General features: G+C 30.2%; 1 protein-coding gene across 10 annotated transcripts; it reads left to right on the top strand.

The window, feature by feature from the left end:
* Window positions 1-4,078: 4,078 nt before the first annotated feature.
* Window positions 4,079-16,382, top strand: LOC111006271 (DNAse I-like superfamily protein). 10 transcript variants are annotated; one of them, XM_022278103.2, is made up of 11 exons: window positions 4,079-4,293; window positions 9,136-9,165; window positions 9,249-9,411; window positions 9,639-9,707; window positions 10,469-10,541; window positions 10,635-10,739; window positions 10,972-11,827; window positions 12,911-13,095; window positions 14,350-14,458; window positions 14,996-15,138; window positions 15,732-16,382. In XM_022278103.2, the coding sequence occupies exons 2-11, from the start codon at window positions 9,136-9,138 to the stop codon at window positions 15,931-15,933; spliced, it is 1,935 nt and encodes a 644-aa protein (XP_022133795.1). In that variant the 5' UTR covers window positions 4,079-4,293; the 3' UTR covers window positions 15,934-16,382. The 10 variants fall into 10 exon arrangements, with proteins under 10 accessions (XP_022133795.1, XP_022133794.1, XP_087978644.1 ...); XM_022278102.2 differs by having other exon boundaries at window positions 9,121-9,165; XM_088122518.1 differs by having other exon boundaries at window positions 8,013-9,165.
* The last annotated feature ends 3,182 nt before the right edge of the window (window positions 16,383-19,564 follow it).

Below are 19,564 nucleotides of genomic sequence, written 5' to 3'. Positions count from 1 at the left end.
AGTAGTTTAATTAAAATTTTAAAATTGTATTGTTATCTAAAACTTAGTTTGAAAGTCGTAGTCAGAATGTAGTTGAATTAGTTAAAATATTTATTTTCTAAAGAAAAAAAATCGTAGGTCCAAATTACAACTTTATTGTACCAAAAAAGAATTTTAAGTCATGATTTTTGTTTAACATTATTATTCATAATTTAGATACTTCTTCTACAAGTTGGTTTCAATATAATAATAATAATAATAAAATATTACTACAAGTCTGACTTTTATATTTACTCCAGTTTCATTTTATTTTTAAAATTAAATTACTTATTCAGTGCGGAGGTATATGTTAGGTATATGTTAAAACTTTTTTTTTCAGTAGAACAACATATAGGGTGGAGATTTCAACTCACAATATTTCGATCGAAAATATGTATCTTAATCAATTAAATAATGTTTAAGTTGGCATATATATGTTAAACTAAAAATTATAATATGATAGAAATAGCTATAACGATCAAATTTGTATTATAACATAGAGTAATGGAAAAGTTATCAAACATGACCTAAACTTCGAACCTTGAATAAATGTCATTTTATTTTGAGGTGTGCTTGTATTAATTTTCTTAAATTATGATTTCCTTAATTTCTTATGAATTATTTATTAAATTAAATATTTTAAAATTAATATAAATATAGTTCAACTGCCTAACAATAAATTCTTTAATTTCGCAGGAGTTATTTATCAAATTGAACATTTTTAAATCAATATAAGCATATAAAATTCAATGGCAGTGATGCATTGAACTAAATTTCTTTTTGAAAACTTCTAATTTTTATACTCTAATTTCACACGGCTCTAAAAGAAAATGCATGCACCATCCTTCTCAATTAATCTAAATTTAGTGTCTAAATTAACTGCTTGCAACGTAGAGAAAATTCGTGAAAAACGCCTTCATGAGACTATTTTCGCAACAACGATTTTTTTTTTTTCTTTCAGAATAACGCGTGGATAAGAAATATTATTTCACAAATAGAAAGGAAAATATTAAAAAGAAAAATAATCACTATTTACCCCACCTTTCCAAGTTATTATAAGTTGATAATTATCATTATCATTATTATTATTTATTAGATTAATGAAGCGCACTAACTACTAGCGAACATGAATATATAGCTTTCAAAGTGAACAAGTTCAGCGGTAATTGACATATATCTTCAACCAATAAGTTATCCCCCACATGTTGTACTAAAAAAACATGAATATATAGTTCAGCATTAATTGACATGTACTCCTTCTCTCGAGGTCAGAGGTTTGATCCCCATATCCCAAATTATTCTACTAAAAAAAGTGTACTAATTTTTTTTTTTATATTCACGAGTGTCCGGACCAGCTTACACGAATCTCGATTAATCTCACAGGATAACCGTATGACTCTAAATTCCTTTTGTATTAGTTAGTTTTTTTTTTTACATGAACTTTGATATTAGTTAATTCTTTCTTTTGTCACATTGTATACGTGACACTTTTTTCTTAGTACAATATGTGGGGGTGGGAAATCGAACTCACACCCTCTTTGATTGGAGATATATGTCAATTACCACTGAACTATGCTCGATTTGACTTGTATTTGTGACACTTGTTATATATATAGAAGACAATTGTATGTTTGTAAATACTTGATCAATTAGTGGAGAATATTCATTTTGTCCCGGATTCAGTCTTAATATTATTTTGGACAAACCAAGATGTCGCGCGCAAAAGTCACACGCAACAGGAAAAGTCTCTCTGTGATCTAAAAATTAGGAGGTAGATACGTTGAGGAAAAATGATGAATTAAAAATGTAAAATATTCTTTATAATTAAAGTATAAAAAAATAGACTCGTTGTGGAATTTGATCCATCCCAGAGGAGATAAGGTTTAGCAAGAAATTAAATAAAATTTGTGCAAATTGATCTTTTAATTACTTTGTTTGTACTCTAACAACGTGAGAAGATAAATATTTTATAAAAATAAAATGTAGATCACATATTAATATAATTAATATAATTATATGGTTAGATTGTTTAACGTGCCACAAATTGATCTATAATTTAATCAATCTAAAATTGTAATATGAACGGATATACAATAGTTCTTATTAGAAAGTAAGGATTACAATTTCCGTCGCCAAACATATTTCATTTTCCTACTTCCCATTTGATAAATGAAATTGAATCTAATCACGATGGTTCTTATTACATCTTTAATTATATGCATGATCTTGAAGTCATTGTTTTTAGTAGCAATTCAACCTACGTGGTACATAAATTCAAATGATTTGATTAATTTATATGTAAAAGAATGAAATTAGAAAAAGAAAAAAAAAACTTGTCACGTTAAGTCGACATAATTAGAACGGCAATCCCCAACGAAGTTTTGTTGGTAAATAAATGGATGTGAATTGTGAAGTGATTGAGGTACGACGACGTCGCATTGGGCCTTATCTTGGTGCATATTTTATGAGGACTAGATCTTCGGTGGGTTGTTGTCAAATGCCTACTTTCCAATTTATACCATTATTATCAACTAAAAGTTGCTCAAATAAGTTTCACTATACAAGGCCTTCGCTACTTTAAATCGGATAAAATAATTGAGAATCCATTTCGTAACGTTTTCAATTATTTTTTCTCTGTTTTCTCTTTTTCGACAAAGGAAAATGTAATTGCATTTGGTAACTGTTTCTTATTATTTATCTATGATTTCTTTTAGTAAAAATAATTTAATTGTTATGAACTATGCTTGTGTTAGCATTGTATGTGTTAATTATTGTATTTTAATAAATCTAACAATTGAGTCTCGTTGATTTAAAGATGTTGTTGTAATTAATAATATAGTGATTTTGGATACCACATTTGATTTTGAGTTTTACCAAGTTAATCAGCTTCCTTAATTAGTTCTCACTTCATGTATAAATTGCATTTTTATTAGTTAGTTTGAATATGTTTAATAGATAAAAGTATTTATTACCATATCAAAGTATCTTCCATCCTTCAAAAGGTTGGACTAAAAAAATGGTTTCTTATCAATTTTTTTTTTGTAAAAATTAAATCCAAAATGTTACATTTTTAACGTGGGCTAATATATGTTTTAGTCCACGTGTATATTACATTTGAGTGCTTCTTTAATTTAGTCTTTTTTTTAAAGAATTCTAATCAGCCCGGTGCATTTAAATTTTTTTCAATTATACTATATTATATATTAAAATTGAATGATGATAAGTTTACCTGACAGGATAATTAATAAATTGATATAAATTTAAAGGAATAATGAACCACCTGAACGAAGAGATAAAGTCGAGATCTACGTGAACTTTTAAAAAATGTTTAGAGGAAGAATTATAAACTTTTTTTCTTTTTTAGGTATCCTAATTCATCTCAACAAATAAATTGAAAATTTTAAAACAGGAATTAAATGGACAAAAAGCCAAATCTTGAGACTCAAACTTATATCAACTAAATACTTACTTACTGTAAGCACTTATCTTCATAATCACTATTAATAAAATTTTAGTTTCAGTTTTTTGTAAAATAGAAAAAGTACCTATTTGTCATTCTACTTGTAAAAGTGATCATCGAAAAAAAGACAGTATCATTTATAATAATTTTATTTTCAGTTTTCTACTTTTAAAAATTAGGCTTGTTTTTTCTTTTTATGAGTAAGTTTTTAATTCCTCTATAAAACACATTGGAAGTTTGGGTCAAATTGAAAAACAAATTTAAAAGAAAAAGTTTGAAGGTTTATATTTTCAAAAAATTGTTAAAAATTATATAACAAAAAAAAACATACAAGTAAAAACAATGTTTTTAAAATTTAAACTTATTTTTCCGAAACATAAAATAAAAAATATATATATATACATGGACGAAATTATTGAAAAAAAAAATACAAAACCGAAGAAGTCACAGTTGTGAGGGAGACAGAATGCAATGATTGTCATATTTTTAACCTTAATTTTTTTTTGAATGTTTGAAACATAATTGGATTAATATAATATATAATATTGGTCACTGTGGTTAATGGCGATGCGATGCGACTGCGAGGCCCATCGAAATTTTTCAGAACCTTTCTCTCTCTCTAGCTTTTTCTCTCTCCCACTATCCATTAGTATTATATATTATAATAACATCCAACAAAGTTCTCCAAACAGATCAAATTTCCCAAAGAAAAATAGAACTAAAAACGCGTCCCCTCAGTTTACCCAAGAAATTGAGGCCGCCCAGAGATTCTGCAGATACAAAAACACGGCCTCCGTTTGCAATTCAGCTTCCAGGTTCTTCTCTCTCTTTCTAAACCAGCAGAAATTTTCAGTTTCTTTAATAAAAATACAAAAATAATTACTTCCCATTTTCACTTAATTCATTTTTTGTGTATAATTTTTTTTTTCTTAATTCGGTAGAAAGAAATATGTTTATTGAATTGTTTTTTCTTTGATTTATTTTTGATTTATTTTAGTTTCTCGACGGATATTGTTCTTGAGGTTCTTCGTTGGTTTTAGGTCCTTTTCTCAAGGATAATTAAATTTTGTTTTTTTCTTTCTTTTAAACTTTTAAATCATGAATTTTGTAATAAATGTAGGGTAAATTTGATGTTTATAAAGTATGCCAAACAGGATATAGGAGTAAAGAGAGGGAAAAAGAAAGTCCCACCGACTAAAGTTTTACTGTCCATCTTACAAGTTTTTACGAACCAATAGATTCGTGTGGAACGATAGAATGACACTGTAAAACAGACGGTTTGCATAAGTTGTCGTCTTAATCAATTGAGTTATTCAATTCCGTTATGTTCTATTTCTCTTAAAATATAATTTATGTTTTTTACTCCAAAACAATTTCTAATGAATGATAAATTTATCATATTTATAAATATATTACAAGGATTAAAATTTTTTTTAAATATGATAATTTTGTAGCTTGAGTGTTTGTCGTCTATACGTCTATAGACTAATAAATTTGTAGGAACATGGTGTCATATTTACAAACTTTTTTATTATATTTTTATTATTTATTTGCTTTATTCAGACTTGTTATTATTTTGCTATGTACACAACTGCTCATATTTTCATTTGTAGTCTTTAATAAATAAATTTACTCGATAATATTTCTTATTTCTTACTTCCTGTATATTTTAAAATGCCTTTATCTTGGTTTTTATATTTTTATGTTATAATTAAAAAAAAAATTTTGGTAAACTGCCATTTTCATCGGTTTGGGCCGCTTGGCCAAAAATGTTCTCATTAATCATTAAAAAGAGGTAGAGACCACAACAAATTAAAAATAACAAAATAACAAATTAAAAATAGTTACCAAATATATTATAGAAAAAAAAACGGTGAGATACAAATAAAACATTTTATTTGACTATGTATAGTACTTAAATGCTTATCGGTTAATACTTATATTTTTTGTTCATCGCCGTTAAACCTTTTACAAATAGAATAATAGAATGGGAAAAAATAATATTTATTTTTCTTTTTCTTTTCCTATTTTTCATTTAAATAAAGATCTATCAAATTTTGATTGATGATCCATAATAGATATATTGATTAATAAAAACCAAGTATTGTTGTTCGATCGAAAATATGACATCTCATACCTTGGACATTAAATAAGAGACAACAATTTCCTAAAAAAAAAAATAAAATAAAAAATAAGAGACAACAAAAAGGGTGCATTTTTTTCTAACATTGAGGGCCACCCTATGCCAACGCTCTTGTCCCATTTGTTGGCAACACACAATCACAACAGTTAAACTTCCCCAAACTCCACACCTCCTTTTTTCCCCTATATTTTAGGGAAGGGAAAAAGTATAAATTTTAAAGAAAAAATTTATATAGTGAAAATGTTAAAAATAATTTACCTATATCTCTTATCGTAGATTGTTGATTTGAATTCTTAATTTGTAAAATGCATTAGGTAGAGATATATATATATATATATATATATATATATATATATATATATATTAATTTTGTTTTCATAATTTTATTATTTTAAAAATGATGAAATATGAACAATTTTTTTTCTTAGCACAAACGGTGGGGTGAGATTCAAACTCGAGACTTTTTTGTTGGAAATAGATGTCGATTGACGATAAAATATGGACAATTGAAAACAAAGGAACTAAGTCAATATGTACATATTTTAGTGGTGATTGACATATTCTCTTTCTCTTGAGGTCGGAGGCTCAAACTTCCGTACACTAGATTTGTGTTATTATTGAAAAACAATTAAAGAGAAAAAAAACAGAGGAATTAAAATATTTATAATCAACATTGTCAAGATTGGAATGAATTTGATGGTACAATAGAAGATTGAGCATATCATGTGCGTACCCTTGGTTTTGCTTTTTCAAGTGGAAGAGTGGACAAAAGTTCTCGAAGGGCCAAAAGTCTAAAACTTTTGTAAATATTTATTTTAAAAAATTCCATGTAATTATTGGGTTGGATTATTGGAAAGCCTGTTTTATTTTTTTTTATTTTTTTTAAATAATCAAATTCGTCAATATGACGCCGTGATTCTACCTGATTTCTTAACAAGGAAGTAAATATCATTTCGACTGCGAAAATTAAATTTAAAAGTTAATGTGAAATTACTCCTCTCTCTTTCAACTTTTTTTTTTCCTGAGTACAATCTCTCTTTCAACATTAACCTTACGAAACTATTTTTTCAATGTCATCATTTCTGATTATTTAATAAATTGTAATATTATTTTTAAGTGAATGTGTCTTTTTTAGTTAAAAACGAAAATGTGTATTTAAATACTATTTTGATTCATGTAATTTTGATTTTTGTTCATTTTGGTGTCTGTACTTTTTTAAAATATCTATTTTAATTATTGTATTTTATTTATTTTACACTATATACTTTCAAAACATCAATTTTAGTCATTGTATTTGTAAAAAGCGATCATCCTGCCTATTTCATTTTCATTTTGATCATTTATTTCAATTTTAACATACATTTCACTCACTATTTTATTTTTAAGTGTAGTCATAAATTTGAATTAAATAATTTTCGTTATGCGCCAATTTTGTGTTAAAATTTAACATATATATATCAAATTTGTTACTTTTAAAAATATAGAAACCAAAATAATTTTTTTAAGAATAGAATACTAAAATGTAAAAAAAGAAAAATTTAAAATATAAATAACAGATTTTAAAAGTACATAAACCAAAATAAACCAAAGTATAAATATTTAAACCTATATTTTCTTATTTTAAATGTACGAAATAAAATTTACAGTTGAAGTGGTTGACATATTAACTGTGAAACATTTTTCTCGTGGTTCTGTAGGGCACGAATTAAATGTGCATTTATATCAAACAGTGCCATCAAAACTAACCAGTTTCATTGTCAAATTAAACTTGCATCTGTAAAAATAATATTTAAAAATTGAATCATTACGAAATTAAAAGTGTTCAATATCTATTTCTAAAAAGTATGATGAAGTAAAATACCCATAATTTTATTATATAAAAAAACACCCATAAATTTTGTCCATAAAGCAAGGCAACCAAAATTGAGCAACTTTTTTACATAAATAGGAAGCAAATTTAAGTATTATGGGGCAGAAGTTAGGCCATTTTTTCCTTCAAGAAAAAAAAAAACAAATAATAATAATAATAATAAATAAATAAATATAAAAAAGAAGTTAGACTTCTATCTAAAAGTACCTGTGTTGAACTTTTTCTCTTTCTTATGACTGAAGTTCAAGTTTTAGTTTTTTGTACAAATTTTCTAAACTACTTACTGTTAATTTTTTAATAAAAAGATTATCGTGTGTGATTGTTTTTTTAATACATAAAAATTTAGAATATGAAGACTTGAATCTCCAGCTTCAAATGAGGATTAAATATTAACATCCCTATCGTTAATTTTTGCAATGTTTATGTTGGTATCTTTCATTATTGTTGATAATTTATTTCAATAAAATATCAATTACCACCCAATTTATTGGAGAATTATCTAATACACTATAAATTTAGAGGTTGAGAGCCTAGATAATGGAGAGAATCGAAATGGTTGGCAATTAAGGACGGGCCCACCCGATTGACCGGCGACCGGCGAGGGTGGCGACGGCGTATGAAGAGTGGCGGGCAAGAATTTGCCACGTTGGCATGGTCCACGTGGTATTCTACCATCTTCTATATCTCCCGCGTGGGCGTGGGCGGTTGACAGATTTTTGCCCGCCATCTACCGTCCAATAGCCAAGCAGCCCCTGCCTTTAAACATGCCACATGGCACACAATAAAAAAATTAAAATTTAAAAGTCCACAGTCTTTAAACCGGTGGACCCCACCATGAATCGGCCGACCTCAAAAATTTATAATTTATTTTATTATGCCATAATTCTTTTATTTATTTATTTTCACAAGGGCACAATTAAATTCTTCCAAGGAAAAGATTTTTAGGTTAAATGGCCTATTTGGTTTATGAAGTTGCATAACTGCATTTACTCCGAGATTCACATAACATAGGTTTCTATACTTAAAAAGAAAAATATCTAATAAACTTTTAAACTTTAAATTATAGATGACATAAATTAATGAATTAAAAAAATATCTCATATATTATGGTCTACTATCAATTTAAACTTAATAAAATATCTATTACCATTATGGCAGTTGAATCTTACACCTCTGTAATTGTTGAACTAAAAACATTACAAATTTATTACAATCATGATAAAAAATTCAACGATACAAAATAAAAAATTCAACTACATCAAATATAACCGTGAAAATGAGTGCAATTTTGAAATGTCATATATGAAGTTTATAATTTAACCAGAAATTTATATTTACATTGTGTAGTATTCGTTTCAAATTTTTAATTCCCATGTAATGTTGAAAATAATTGTGGATTATGATTAATTATATTAGTAATTACAGTTGTTAATGACAAATTATTTTCATAATTAATAAAATAAATTAAGAAGCATCTGAAAACGAGGAAGTCATACACTCCCACAACGCATAACTGCCGAATTAGCACTGGCTGCTCGTAGACGCATTCTTCTTCTTCTTCTTCGTTCGTCAACTACTCAAGCTCCTGCTTCGTTATTCTTCATTTTCTCTCTATTTCTCTGTTCTTAGTTTTTTGCTTAGCAGATGAGGCACAGTTCCAGGAATCAACCTCAGGTACTTAGTCTCTCCCTTAATTTTTTTGTCTTGGCGTTTGATTGTTGTTGGTGTTAATTTCGAAAAGATGAGGAAATTTGCAGAGAACATGGGCTGAAATATGTTGTTTCGGTTGCTCCTGCCTACAGCTTTTCTGGCCGAGAGTGGTACTGCGCAAATGGCTCAATATCAGCGCCAAAGAGTCGGATTACAGCGCCGACACCGAAGACGACGAGGATGTTAATTCTTCTGATTCTGAAACAGAAGGTGACGATTCTAAACCCTTGAAATTTATTGAGCATTTTGAAGTTCTTGGATGTTGGAAATCCACGTTTTGGGTGAATGTTATGGTGGAGAAAGTGCATTTTTGGTTTTTGGTGGTTTCTGTGCTCGGTGTGATGATCCCATTGAATATTCACAAGTTTGATTCAAGACAATGAGCTATTTTAGGAATGTTTCGTGTTCTGATTTGAACATTTGATTGCTTTTTGTAGAATGTCATAGGGGAAGAGAATCACGCTTTAAGGTAGACAACGGAGATGAACCACTGGTTGATTCTAATGGTAAATTTTGAAGCACATTAGTTTTCCCCTTGCATTTCTTTTTATGAATTATACCAAGTGCAACTTTTACTTGGAGTACGTGTCAAAGGATTGACATTTGAAGAATTGGACAGGAATATGTACTTAATTTACTCGAGGTGTTTGAGAATAGAACTGGATCTAGGGAAAAGATACAGTGCACGGAGAAAATTTGATGCATCGTATTCTTTCTATGTGGAGAAATGGATTAAATTAGGCATTTCTTTAAATTTATGAAATTAATTCATATTTGATTTCCTATCCAATTTGATAATCTTCGAACTAAGGAATTGATGTTCATTGCGTGTGCTTGGACATCCTGTTACTTCCATTCAATTACTGTCAGATTTCCAGCAGACATGTTCTTTTCTGTTTGACTACTTTATCTCCAACTTCCCATCATCTTCCTGGTTTACTTGAAGTTGTTTCTACTTTCTGGCTAATCGTTGCATTTAATATACGATCACCATTTTTAAGAAATGAAGCTCTATTTGACCATTAAATCCAAATTCCAGAATCCCATGCTCTGACTTTATCTTTTGGATGCAATGTGTTATGCTTTTATCCTAAGACGAGAGTAACTTTCAGCTGTATAAATTTCAGCCAAAATTTTGTTTGTGTGTGGGTGGGGATATTCTACAAAACCTGACTATTTTACTTATTTTGCTCCTGAGGTTTTGTAGAGAAACTCTCAATTTTTATTTCAATTCATTGACTCATCATCAAATTGCTTGGAAATTTAGATGTACTGCCGAGGCTGAGAAGAAGAAATTCAGAAACATTTAGGACACAATACATAAACACGAAAGAACTCAGGTACAATAGACCGATTGAAATTTTAGTAATATGGAAATTTCTGATTAGTATTTCTTTCTGTTGAGTTGAGCTATCTACTTTATCTTTTGTTAGAATATGTGTGGGGACTTGGAATGTTGGAGGAAAACTACCTCCCGAAGATCTAGATATTGATGGATGGATAGACACCAGCGAGCCAGCTGATATCTATGTCCTTGGGTGAGTTTTTTTTTTTCAATTATTTTTTTCTTTTTGATAATTGATTTTTGCACTTCCAGGCCATATGATGCTTATCTTGAATATTTTATTGCACCAATTTGTGAAAAAACTTTTCCAGATTGATTTAATGAGTTATTATAATAATGCTATAGCACATTCTCTTTATATATTTATTTTATAATGTTTTTCTCATCTTTTGTTCTTAATAGATAGTTTTGCTTTGTCTTTGCAGTCTCCAGGAGATTGTACCATTAAATGCTGGAAATATATTTGGCGCTGAAGATAGTCGCCCAGTTGCAAGGTGGGAAGACATTATCCGTGAAACATTGAATAGGGTTAGACCTGCTACAACCAAGATTAAATGCTTTAGTGATCCACCATCTCCGTCAAAGTTTAAGCCATCTGACGACATCCCAGATTTAGAGGAGGAAATTCTGCATGAAAGTGATAGTGACATTGGTGAGGAAGTGCATCCATGTGATGAAGAGTTCTTTGACAAGGAAAATCAAGATGGACAAGTAGCTGATAGGAATCTGTGCTTGAACAACCCAGTTTCAGAACTTTCTGCAAATACCAAATCAGGGATACCCGTCGAACAGGATTTAGTGAGACAATACTCTTCTCCAAAGAGATTGGACCGACTAAATTGCTTACGGACTGAAGATAGCTCAGAGAATGATGGGTCCGTCTTACAACAGAACAGAAGATTAACTAAAATGCTTAGTGGCTCAGAAAGGATTGGTTTATGTTGGCCCGAGCCTCCACTACATTTACTACCCCATAATGTTTTAGAGAGACCTAACTCATTCAAATCAATAAGATCATTTAAAGCATCCAAGTCCTTTGCGACATATAATTCTTTCAAGTCAACCATAAATGAAATGCCATCAGGGGTGGCTTTGCTAGGAGAAATTGATCTTGAGTCTCTCCTAAAACGAAAGAGAAGATCATCATATGTTAGAATAGTAAGTAAACAAATGGTTGGCATTTTCCTCACAATATGGGTTCGTAGGAGTTTGCGAAGGCACATTCAGAATGTAAATGTCTCTACTGTTGGTGTTGGTGTAATGGGCTATATCGGTAACAAGGTTCGCTCCCTTTCCCATTGTTCTTTAACTTTTGTTAATTTGTGGATCCTGTTGCATTTAGCTTGTTATGCAGTCGTGTGAATTCTCTCCATCCATAATTTCATGTTCTTTTGACCATCGTGGATTGGTTCATTGGTCCAAAGAGGTCAAGGTAAATCAAAGGGAATAGGTTAAAACCCCATGATGGCCGCCTATTTAGGAATTAATTTCTTATGTGTTTCTTTGGCAATCAAATGTAGTGGCGTCAGGCGATTGTCCCGTAAGATTAGTCGTGGTGCACGCAAGCTGACCCGAACACTAATGGATATCAAAAAAAAAAAAAAAAACTTCATGTTAGTTTTGGCTTTCTACTAGAGTATTTATGCAATGCAATATTATATGATATGGTTGAAAGGAAATTGATAATGCCTGTCATTGGTCAATACCTTTAGTTTTTAGGTTTTATTCTAGATCCTCTTGTGCATCTTTCATAACCACAATATCCTGGCAGGACAGCCAGAACCTACTAGTAAAGTCCGTCTGTAGTTATAAATTTCGACATCTCTGCATATTATGCAGATTTGTATTTGGCAAAAGTTATGTCAAACTGCATCGTTGAATGATAAGTGTTAACTTACAGTTTGTTTCTTTTATTTGGTGTTCCTAATAACTTATTAATTTATATTATTTTCTTACTGGTGTCTCAGATAATGAATACTTGATGTCCATGCAAACCACTAAATAATCGAGATTCTGTTTTTTTTTTGAACTTTGATTTATATGAACCTCAACACTAACCAGAGTTTTTGGCACTCCAATGTTGTCATTGTTGGTACCTTGAAATGTCCTGGTATACTACTTAAGAAAGAGATAGTTGAAAAGTCATAGGGGAAGTGACTGTCAGTTATAGTGATAAATTCTTCAATGACGGAGATCTTGTAAATGGTAATATAGATTGAATTTGCTTCTGATTGCCATGGCTTGTCCCGTATTTAATTAAACCTACAATTTTTCAGGTCTAATCTTCATTGCTAGTCATAATGCGTCATGAATTTATAGTTCTAGTTGTCTCTTTATAATTTATCAAAGCATCTGCTTGTTCAGGGATCCATATCTGTCAGCATGTCCGTATATCAGACCCTATTTTGCTTTATATGCACTCACCTGACTTCAGGTGAAAAGGAGGGAGATGAACTTAAAAGAAATGCTGATGTGAGCGAAATACATCGAAGAACTCAATTCCATTCACTTAATGGTATTGGGTTTCCTAAAATTATCCACGACCATGAGTAAGTATACAAAAATTCCTATGAATATCTTCATATCTCTCTCAAATTGGGTTTTATTTTTCTCTTCAAGTAATATAGATTTTCATACAGCTTCTTCTTTGAGGTTGAGCCAAATATGTCCTTTGATCTCTTCATTGTTGGATTGGTTCCATCCCATCCTGCATGTTAGATACCCATATTCCCCATTAGCCTGAAATAGCCTTTGAAATATTACTTTCCTGCTTGAAGTTTGACAAATTTTCAGAGGAAAAGGGATTGTATAGTGTACATGCTCCTAACCATCTGGCTCATACACTTGGTGTTAAGCACATTGTAAGGGCTATGTGGGGAAGGGATTTGAATTTACACCTGTCAAGCTATGGTTTGGGACCTTATGCAATTGATTTTTGTCTTTTAGTTTCTTGCCCTCCGGGCCTGTATTTGAAATAGAGCCACAACCTTCTTATTTGTGTCATACTGGGTATAATTTAGTGAAGGTAACCTATGAGAGAGTGTTGCTGCTGTGTGTGACGGGGAGGTATAACCTTTTGGTATTTAATTTTTTTAAAATTTAATTTCTAAAAATGATGACTCTTCCTAATTACCATATGCCTGTTTTTGTTATCCATGTGGGACCTTGATGAGGTTAGGAATAGGGTGTAAGTCATGTGCCTTTGACATTTTACTCGAGGAGTTTTGTTATCCACTAATTAGAGAGATTTTTGTAATTTCTTTAGCCTTTATGTTGAATTTGGGGTAGTACATTATTATTTTTTGTAAAATAATTGTTTCTTATTCAAAATCAAAGGGAAAATGCTTGTGCAACTGTCTTAAAAATCCTCTGAATAATCTTAGAAAAGGGCCGGAACATCTCAAATTAAAACATACCATGTAATAACTGGCTGCGACTTATTCATTGTTATAATTAGGGATATTTTTACAATTAAATGCTCTATATCAGACATAAATTCCTTTTTTCTTGTTGCTGAACTACATAAGGTTCTACGGCGTGCATGTTACCAGATATGGTCATACATCTGCTGCGAGGTTTTGATGTAGTCAATTCAGTTCTATCATCTTGATTTCTTTCTGAAATGTATCATCCGGTGATTCTTTTGTTTAAAATGTTAATGCAATCATTTCTGAAGCTTAAAGATAGTTCCTCGTATGTTGGTGTGCAGCATGCGTTGTTGTCCTTGATAATGCTTCTTTTGATGAAATAAAAATTTCAATTGTATGCTAACTCTTTGTCAATTCATTCTCTTTTATTTGCAGGCGGATAATATGGTTGGGTGATTTAAATTACCGCATCAACTTGTCTTATGAGAAGACAAGAGAGCTTATCTCTAGAAAAGAGTGGTCCAAATTGGCTGAGAGTGATCAGGTACTTCCGTAATGCAAATGTCTTAGTGTGTTTCATTATGTTGAGAAATAGTCTACGCCTGAACTACAAGCATTTCTAGATTTTCTTAGTTTTTTTCGTTGCTTTTTTAGTACAACATACGTGTGTGTGCTTAAGGTAATTGATGTTTCATTCACTTATGGTCACTCTGACCATCTCTTTTTAGAATCAAGGAAAACAATATTTTCTTAATTGAGACATGAAAGAAAAAAAGACTTTGTCGGCTAAAAACATATGTACTTGCTTAAAAGCCATGTTCAAGGCATTTCAATCTAATTCTTTTGTAACCCGGTTTTTGGAAACTGAAGTTTGTTATCAAAATTATTAGGCATCTGGGATTCTGCGGACAATATCTTATATCAGCTGGAAAAAACAATTACTTCACAAGTTCTTTATTATGCTGTTACAAGTAGATGGGAAATGATTGAAGCAGGGGCCCTTGGTTATTTTCTGTCAAGCTGTGAATGATATGAAAAAGTGTCTGCTTGTTAATCGAGTGTTTTTCTTATGCTTTGTCAGTTATCGCGGGAATTTAAGAAGGGTCGTGCATTTGATGGATGGACCGAGGGAAACCTAAGTTTTCCGCCAACTTATAAATACGAGAACAATTCCGAAAAGTATTACGGTGAAGATCCAAAAGTTGGAAGGCGTACTCCAGCATGGTAAGCTTTTATTATTGCAGTCTGTTGATTTCAACATCTGATTTTATCTAGTTGTAGAGGGTTATCCATGTACCATCTAAAAATGCAATGAAGTCCTTGTTCTTTTTCTTCTAAATCCAAACAATCATTTTGTATGTCCATGTTCATCCATGTGCAGTTGAAAATTTTAGTTGCTCTCCAGTGTCTTCAGTGTCATTTTCTTCTCGCTTGTGTTCGATTCTCAAAAGGAGAGGGGGACCATAAAAGGAGGACACGATAATATCAGAATACTTAGTCTGAACATACATAGAGAAATTTACTTTATGTAACAGTCATAGTCCATCGTCAATATGGTCTTGTTTAAAAGAATAACTTCGAACTTGACAACATATTCTCTGGATATCCTCTTAAAAAATATTCGACTCTGTCGAAATTTATTGTATTCCTTGAAACTACTAAATTTAGCCTTTGAATCTTCCTAAATTGGGAAGAAAGATCTATTCTACCCCAGGAGGATTCCAAATGTTGCTTTATGCTGTAGCAATTGATTTTCTTTTGGAATGTTTATGATAACAAATCTCACGCATGAAATTTATTGTTGGCTGCATTTTCAGGTGTGACCGCATACTTTCATATGGCAAGGGGTTGAAACTGTGCAGTTATAGAAGGACTGAGATTAAATTTTCTGACCATAGACCAGTGACAGCCACCTACACGGCCGAGGTCGAGGTCTTCTGTCCCCGTAAGCTACAGCGAGCTCTAACATTTACAGATGCAGAGATCGAAAATACAGATGCAGCAATCAATGGATTCTGATTTTTGACGCGTTGCTTAAACTTAGCTTCGGTGAGCATTTATCTGATCTTTCATACGCCTCGGAACGATTATGGAGATCATGTATGGGGATTCTTTTAGCAATTAACAAAGATAATGTGGAGTGAGCTTTGTGGTGCAGCAAGCAATGCAAGGTAAATAATCTAAAGATGGAGCTCAATCTTTTATAAAACCAAGATTTAACTAACAAGGTTGTGTTTGGACTTGGTTGATGTTTTGTATTTTAACCTTCATTCTTTGGATCACATTATATTCTTTGTGTTAGCTAGAGATGTGAATTGCAGTTGTTGTGTACATGAGTTAGCTGGTAGGGTTTCATTTTCAAATTAAATAAATAGGAATGTACTACTCTTACTCTTAGTTTGTTTCTACTGGCAGAGGTTTGTATAGCTTTGCATTGTACAGCAATAAAGTTTTAATGTTTTGGGATTTGTGTTTTCTTTCTTAGTTTGGAGTGGAGATTCCGAACTTTAAATTGAGGGTATATGCCTTAATCCGTTGAGATATATGTTCGTGTGGAGGGATTTGCGTTAGATTTTCTATTTTCAAAAGTAAATTAAACTGTGATTATATTCATATTTCATAGTTATAAAACTTGAAAGGCAACAACCAGATATTTCTCAATTCATCATTTTTATTTTGTATTCTGAGATAACCATATTGGTTTTTTGGTTTTCTTTTAAAATGTTTATTGTTTTAGAAAAGCAAAATTTTTAACAGTTTTTTTCTTTTTTCTTTTTCCTGAAAAACAAAACATATTTGATAAATATTTTTTGTTTTTTTTTTAAGTTAGAGAGAGAAAGAAAAGAAAAGTTAGAGAATTGATAAGGATATATGTTAGAGGAAGAAATATGAGGGAGGGAAAGAAAAGTTACACACAGATGGAGAGAGATTTCAAAGAATGAAGTTTATTTCTTTAGGGCTAATTTTTGTAACTATCTTTTAGAAAGCAATTTCTTTGTTGGACATATTCCTAGATTATTTTTCACTGCAAATTCATTAATTTTACTAATTTAAGCATCTAAAATTCTCAGACAGTTAAAAGTAGATATCTAAGACTACAAATTTATCTATAGTTGGTCAAACTAAAATCAAAATGTCATGAGATTAAGGAATAAAAAGAACAAGTATATATATTAATTCATGAAAACCTCAATACATTTATAGATGTATCATTTATTGATATTAAAAACATATAAATTACTTTAAATGTCTAGAATGGCGCGGCGAAAAAGCTTCGAGCCTTCTAGCACAATTGTCGTAAACTTTCATAGGATTAGGCTCATAGATTTCCAAACCAGGAAAATGGTACCAACTAGCAAAATTAGAAGCACATCTCTTCCCCATGGCTTTAACGAAGATGCAACAATTTAGATCCAATTCCTTCTTGCTTATATTGAAGTGGTAATTATAAAGTTCCACTTGACATTTTGCATTCTTCATTATATCTAAACACGGTCTTAGATTGTATCCTCTATCCTCATCAACCCATCCATCCCATATCGGTGAATTGTAGTCGTCATCAGCCATTGAAGGTTGAAGTAAAGTTGTCAAGTTTGTTGCCAATAAGAGAACCACCACTGCTCTCATTGTGTTATTCACTTTTGCCATTGCTAAGTGTTTTTATTTTTCTCTTGGAATGTGTTTTGCATTTTGTTTCGTGTGAGTCTCCAAGCTATTTATAGACTAATGTGGAAAAGAAAGTAATGCACGAAGATCACTTCAACGAAGAGGTAGAGAGAAATTTTCTTAACTTGCATATGTATTGATTAAAGAAGTTTTTTGTTTTTTGTGTTTTTAACGGGATTAAAGAAGTTATTGTGTAGGGGAGTTATTGAAATGAAGATTTAAATCACTTTGATGGGAAACATATTTTAACATCCCTATTTGATACACATATGCTTAAAGTTGAAGAGGCTTTTCATTTTTAGAGAATGTAGACGTTTACGGTTCATGGGTAAATATCTCGACAAGTCATACCTATTAAAGTAGTCATTTGCATTTACACCGAACTCCAAAAAATTGAACTTAAAAAAAAAACTCAGTTATTGTCATCCAACTAAGATGTTTTAATATAATTGAACCTATAAGTTTGAACTCTAATTTCTTGTTTTTTTTTTTGTGTAATACTCTTTAAAAAATTTGATATGCATTTGAGAATGTTATTTTTAGATATAAGTTAAAATATATATATCTTTACTAGATTACTCAATGCTATCCAACTAAGATATTTGAATATAATTAATTTTCAAAGTTAATATTTGATATAAAGGAAGTACAATGTAACATAATTGCAGAGGTTTATAATAAAGGCGTAAAATATTATTCATTTGCTAAAGGTTTTTGATGATATATGTGTTCATTTGTTTTATTTGGTAGTTTTTATAAGTAATTTCAAAATATACGTCAAATTTTACCGAACGAAAAATAAAATAAAATAATAATAACAATAAAAAGTAGTTTTAATTTTTTAAAATGGGCTAAGAATTCAAATTTTATGTTTTTGAAGAGAGTCGAGAAAAACTTAATAATCATGAAATTGTACAAAACAAGCAAAAATTTTTAAAATAAAAAAGTAAGGACAAAATAATTATCAATTAGGCGTAAATAATGGAGGGGGATTTTAACAACTTCTCAAGAGAAGTTACTCACACCACTATATGGCAATATTTAATTTTATCTGAACCATGGAGTATTATTGTGTTCTTATATTCCTTTAGAGAGAGAGAGCACTTAAAATCAATTTGGGATTTACTTTTATAAATAAGTTATGTTTTGTCGGTATTTTTAATCTGTTTTAATTGTGTTGTTGACTTTCTTGTTGGTATTCCTCTAACTTTATTGACAGGTCTCTTTAATATGTTTCTACGATAATCTATTTTTTCCTAAATATACATATTTTTATAAAAGATAAAGTTTTAATTTTTTTTTTATAAAACCAAGATCTTGCTTATAAAGTAGTGCTCGGAGAAAAAGGAGAGAATTACGAAAAGTTATTACAACACCATCGATAATTGGTGCAACTATTAGAATATGTTGAATTGATCGTGAGCATCACATTATTAAATTTTAATAACCCTTACTTAAAAATATTGCTCTCCGGAGGCTAAAACTATCCTAAATATATAATTCGAGAGCCAGGTTCTCTACTCTTAAGGTAAAATAAATTGTGTTGTCTCAAAAAAAAATGTAAAATAAATTGTGACTATATTCATATAGTTCCAAGTTATAGAATTTGAAGGCAAAAAACAAGATATTTCTCAATTAATCATTTTGTATTTTTCTCTCTCATCATTCTGTTTTTCTTGTTTTTGTAAAGAGCAAAAGTTCAACAGCCCTTTTGTTTTCTATTTCTTTTTTAAAGAAAGAGAAAAAATATATTTTATGCTAATAATTTTTTAAAAGAAAAAAATTAGAGAGAGAAAGAGAAAGGTTGAGAGATATATATAAATATGTTTTGAGTCTTTTAAAATAATAAAAAAAAAGAAATATGTTTGAGGGAAAAATAAGAGAGGAAAAAAAGTTTTTTTATTATTTTTTTATTTTTTTGTACAAGAGAGGAAAAAAATTGCTACGTATTGGTATCTTATTTTTCGAGATATGTTGTAGTAAA

Source organism: Momordica charantia (assembly GCF_013281855.1).
Source record: "Momordica charantia cultivar OHB3-1 chromosome 4 unlocalized genomic scaffold, Mcharantia_2.0 BLBB01000004.1, whole genome shotgun sequence".
Taxonomy (NCBI): Eukaryota; Viridiplantae; Streptophyta; class Magnoliopsida; order Cucurbitales; family Cucurbitaceae; genus Momordica; species Momordica charantia.
Note: the sequence above shows the minus strand (reverse complement) of the source record. Positions and strands in the feature narration are given on the sequence as shown.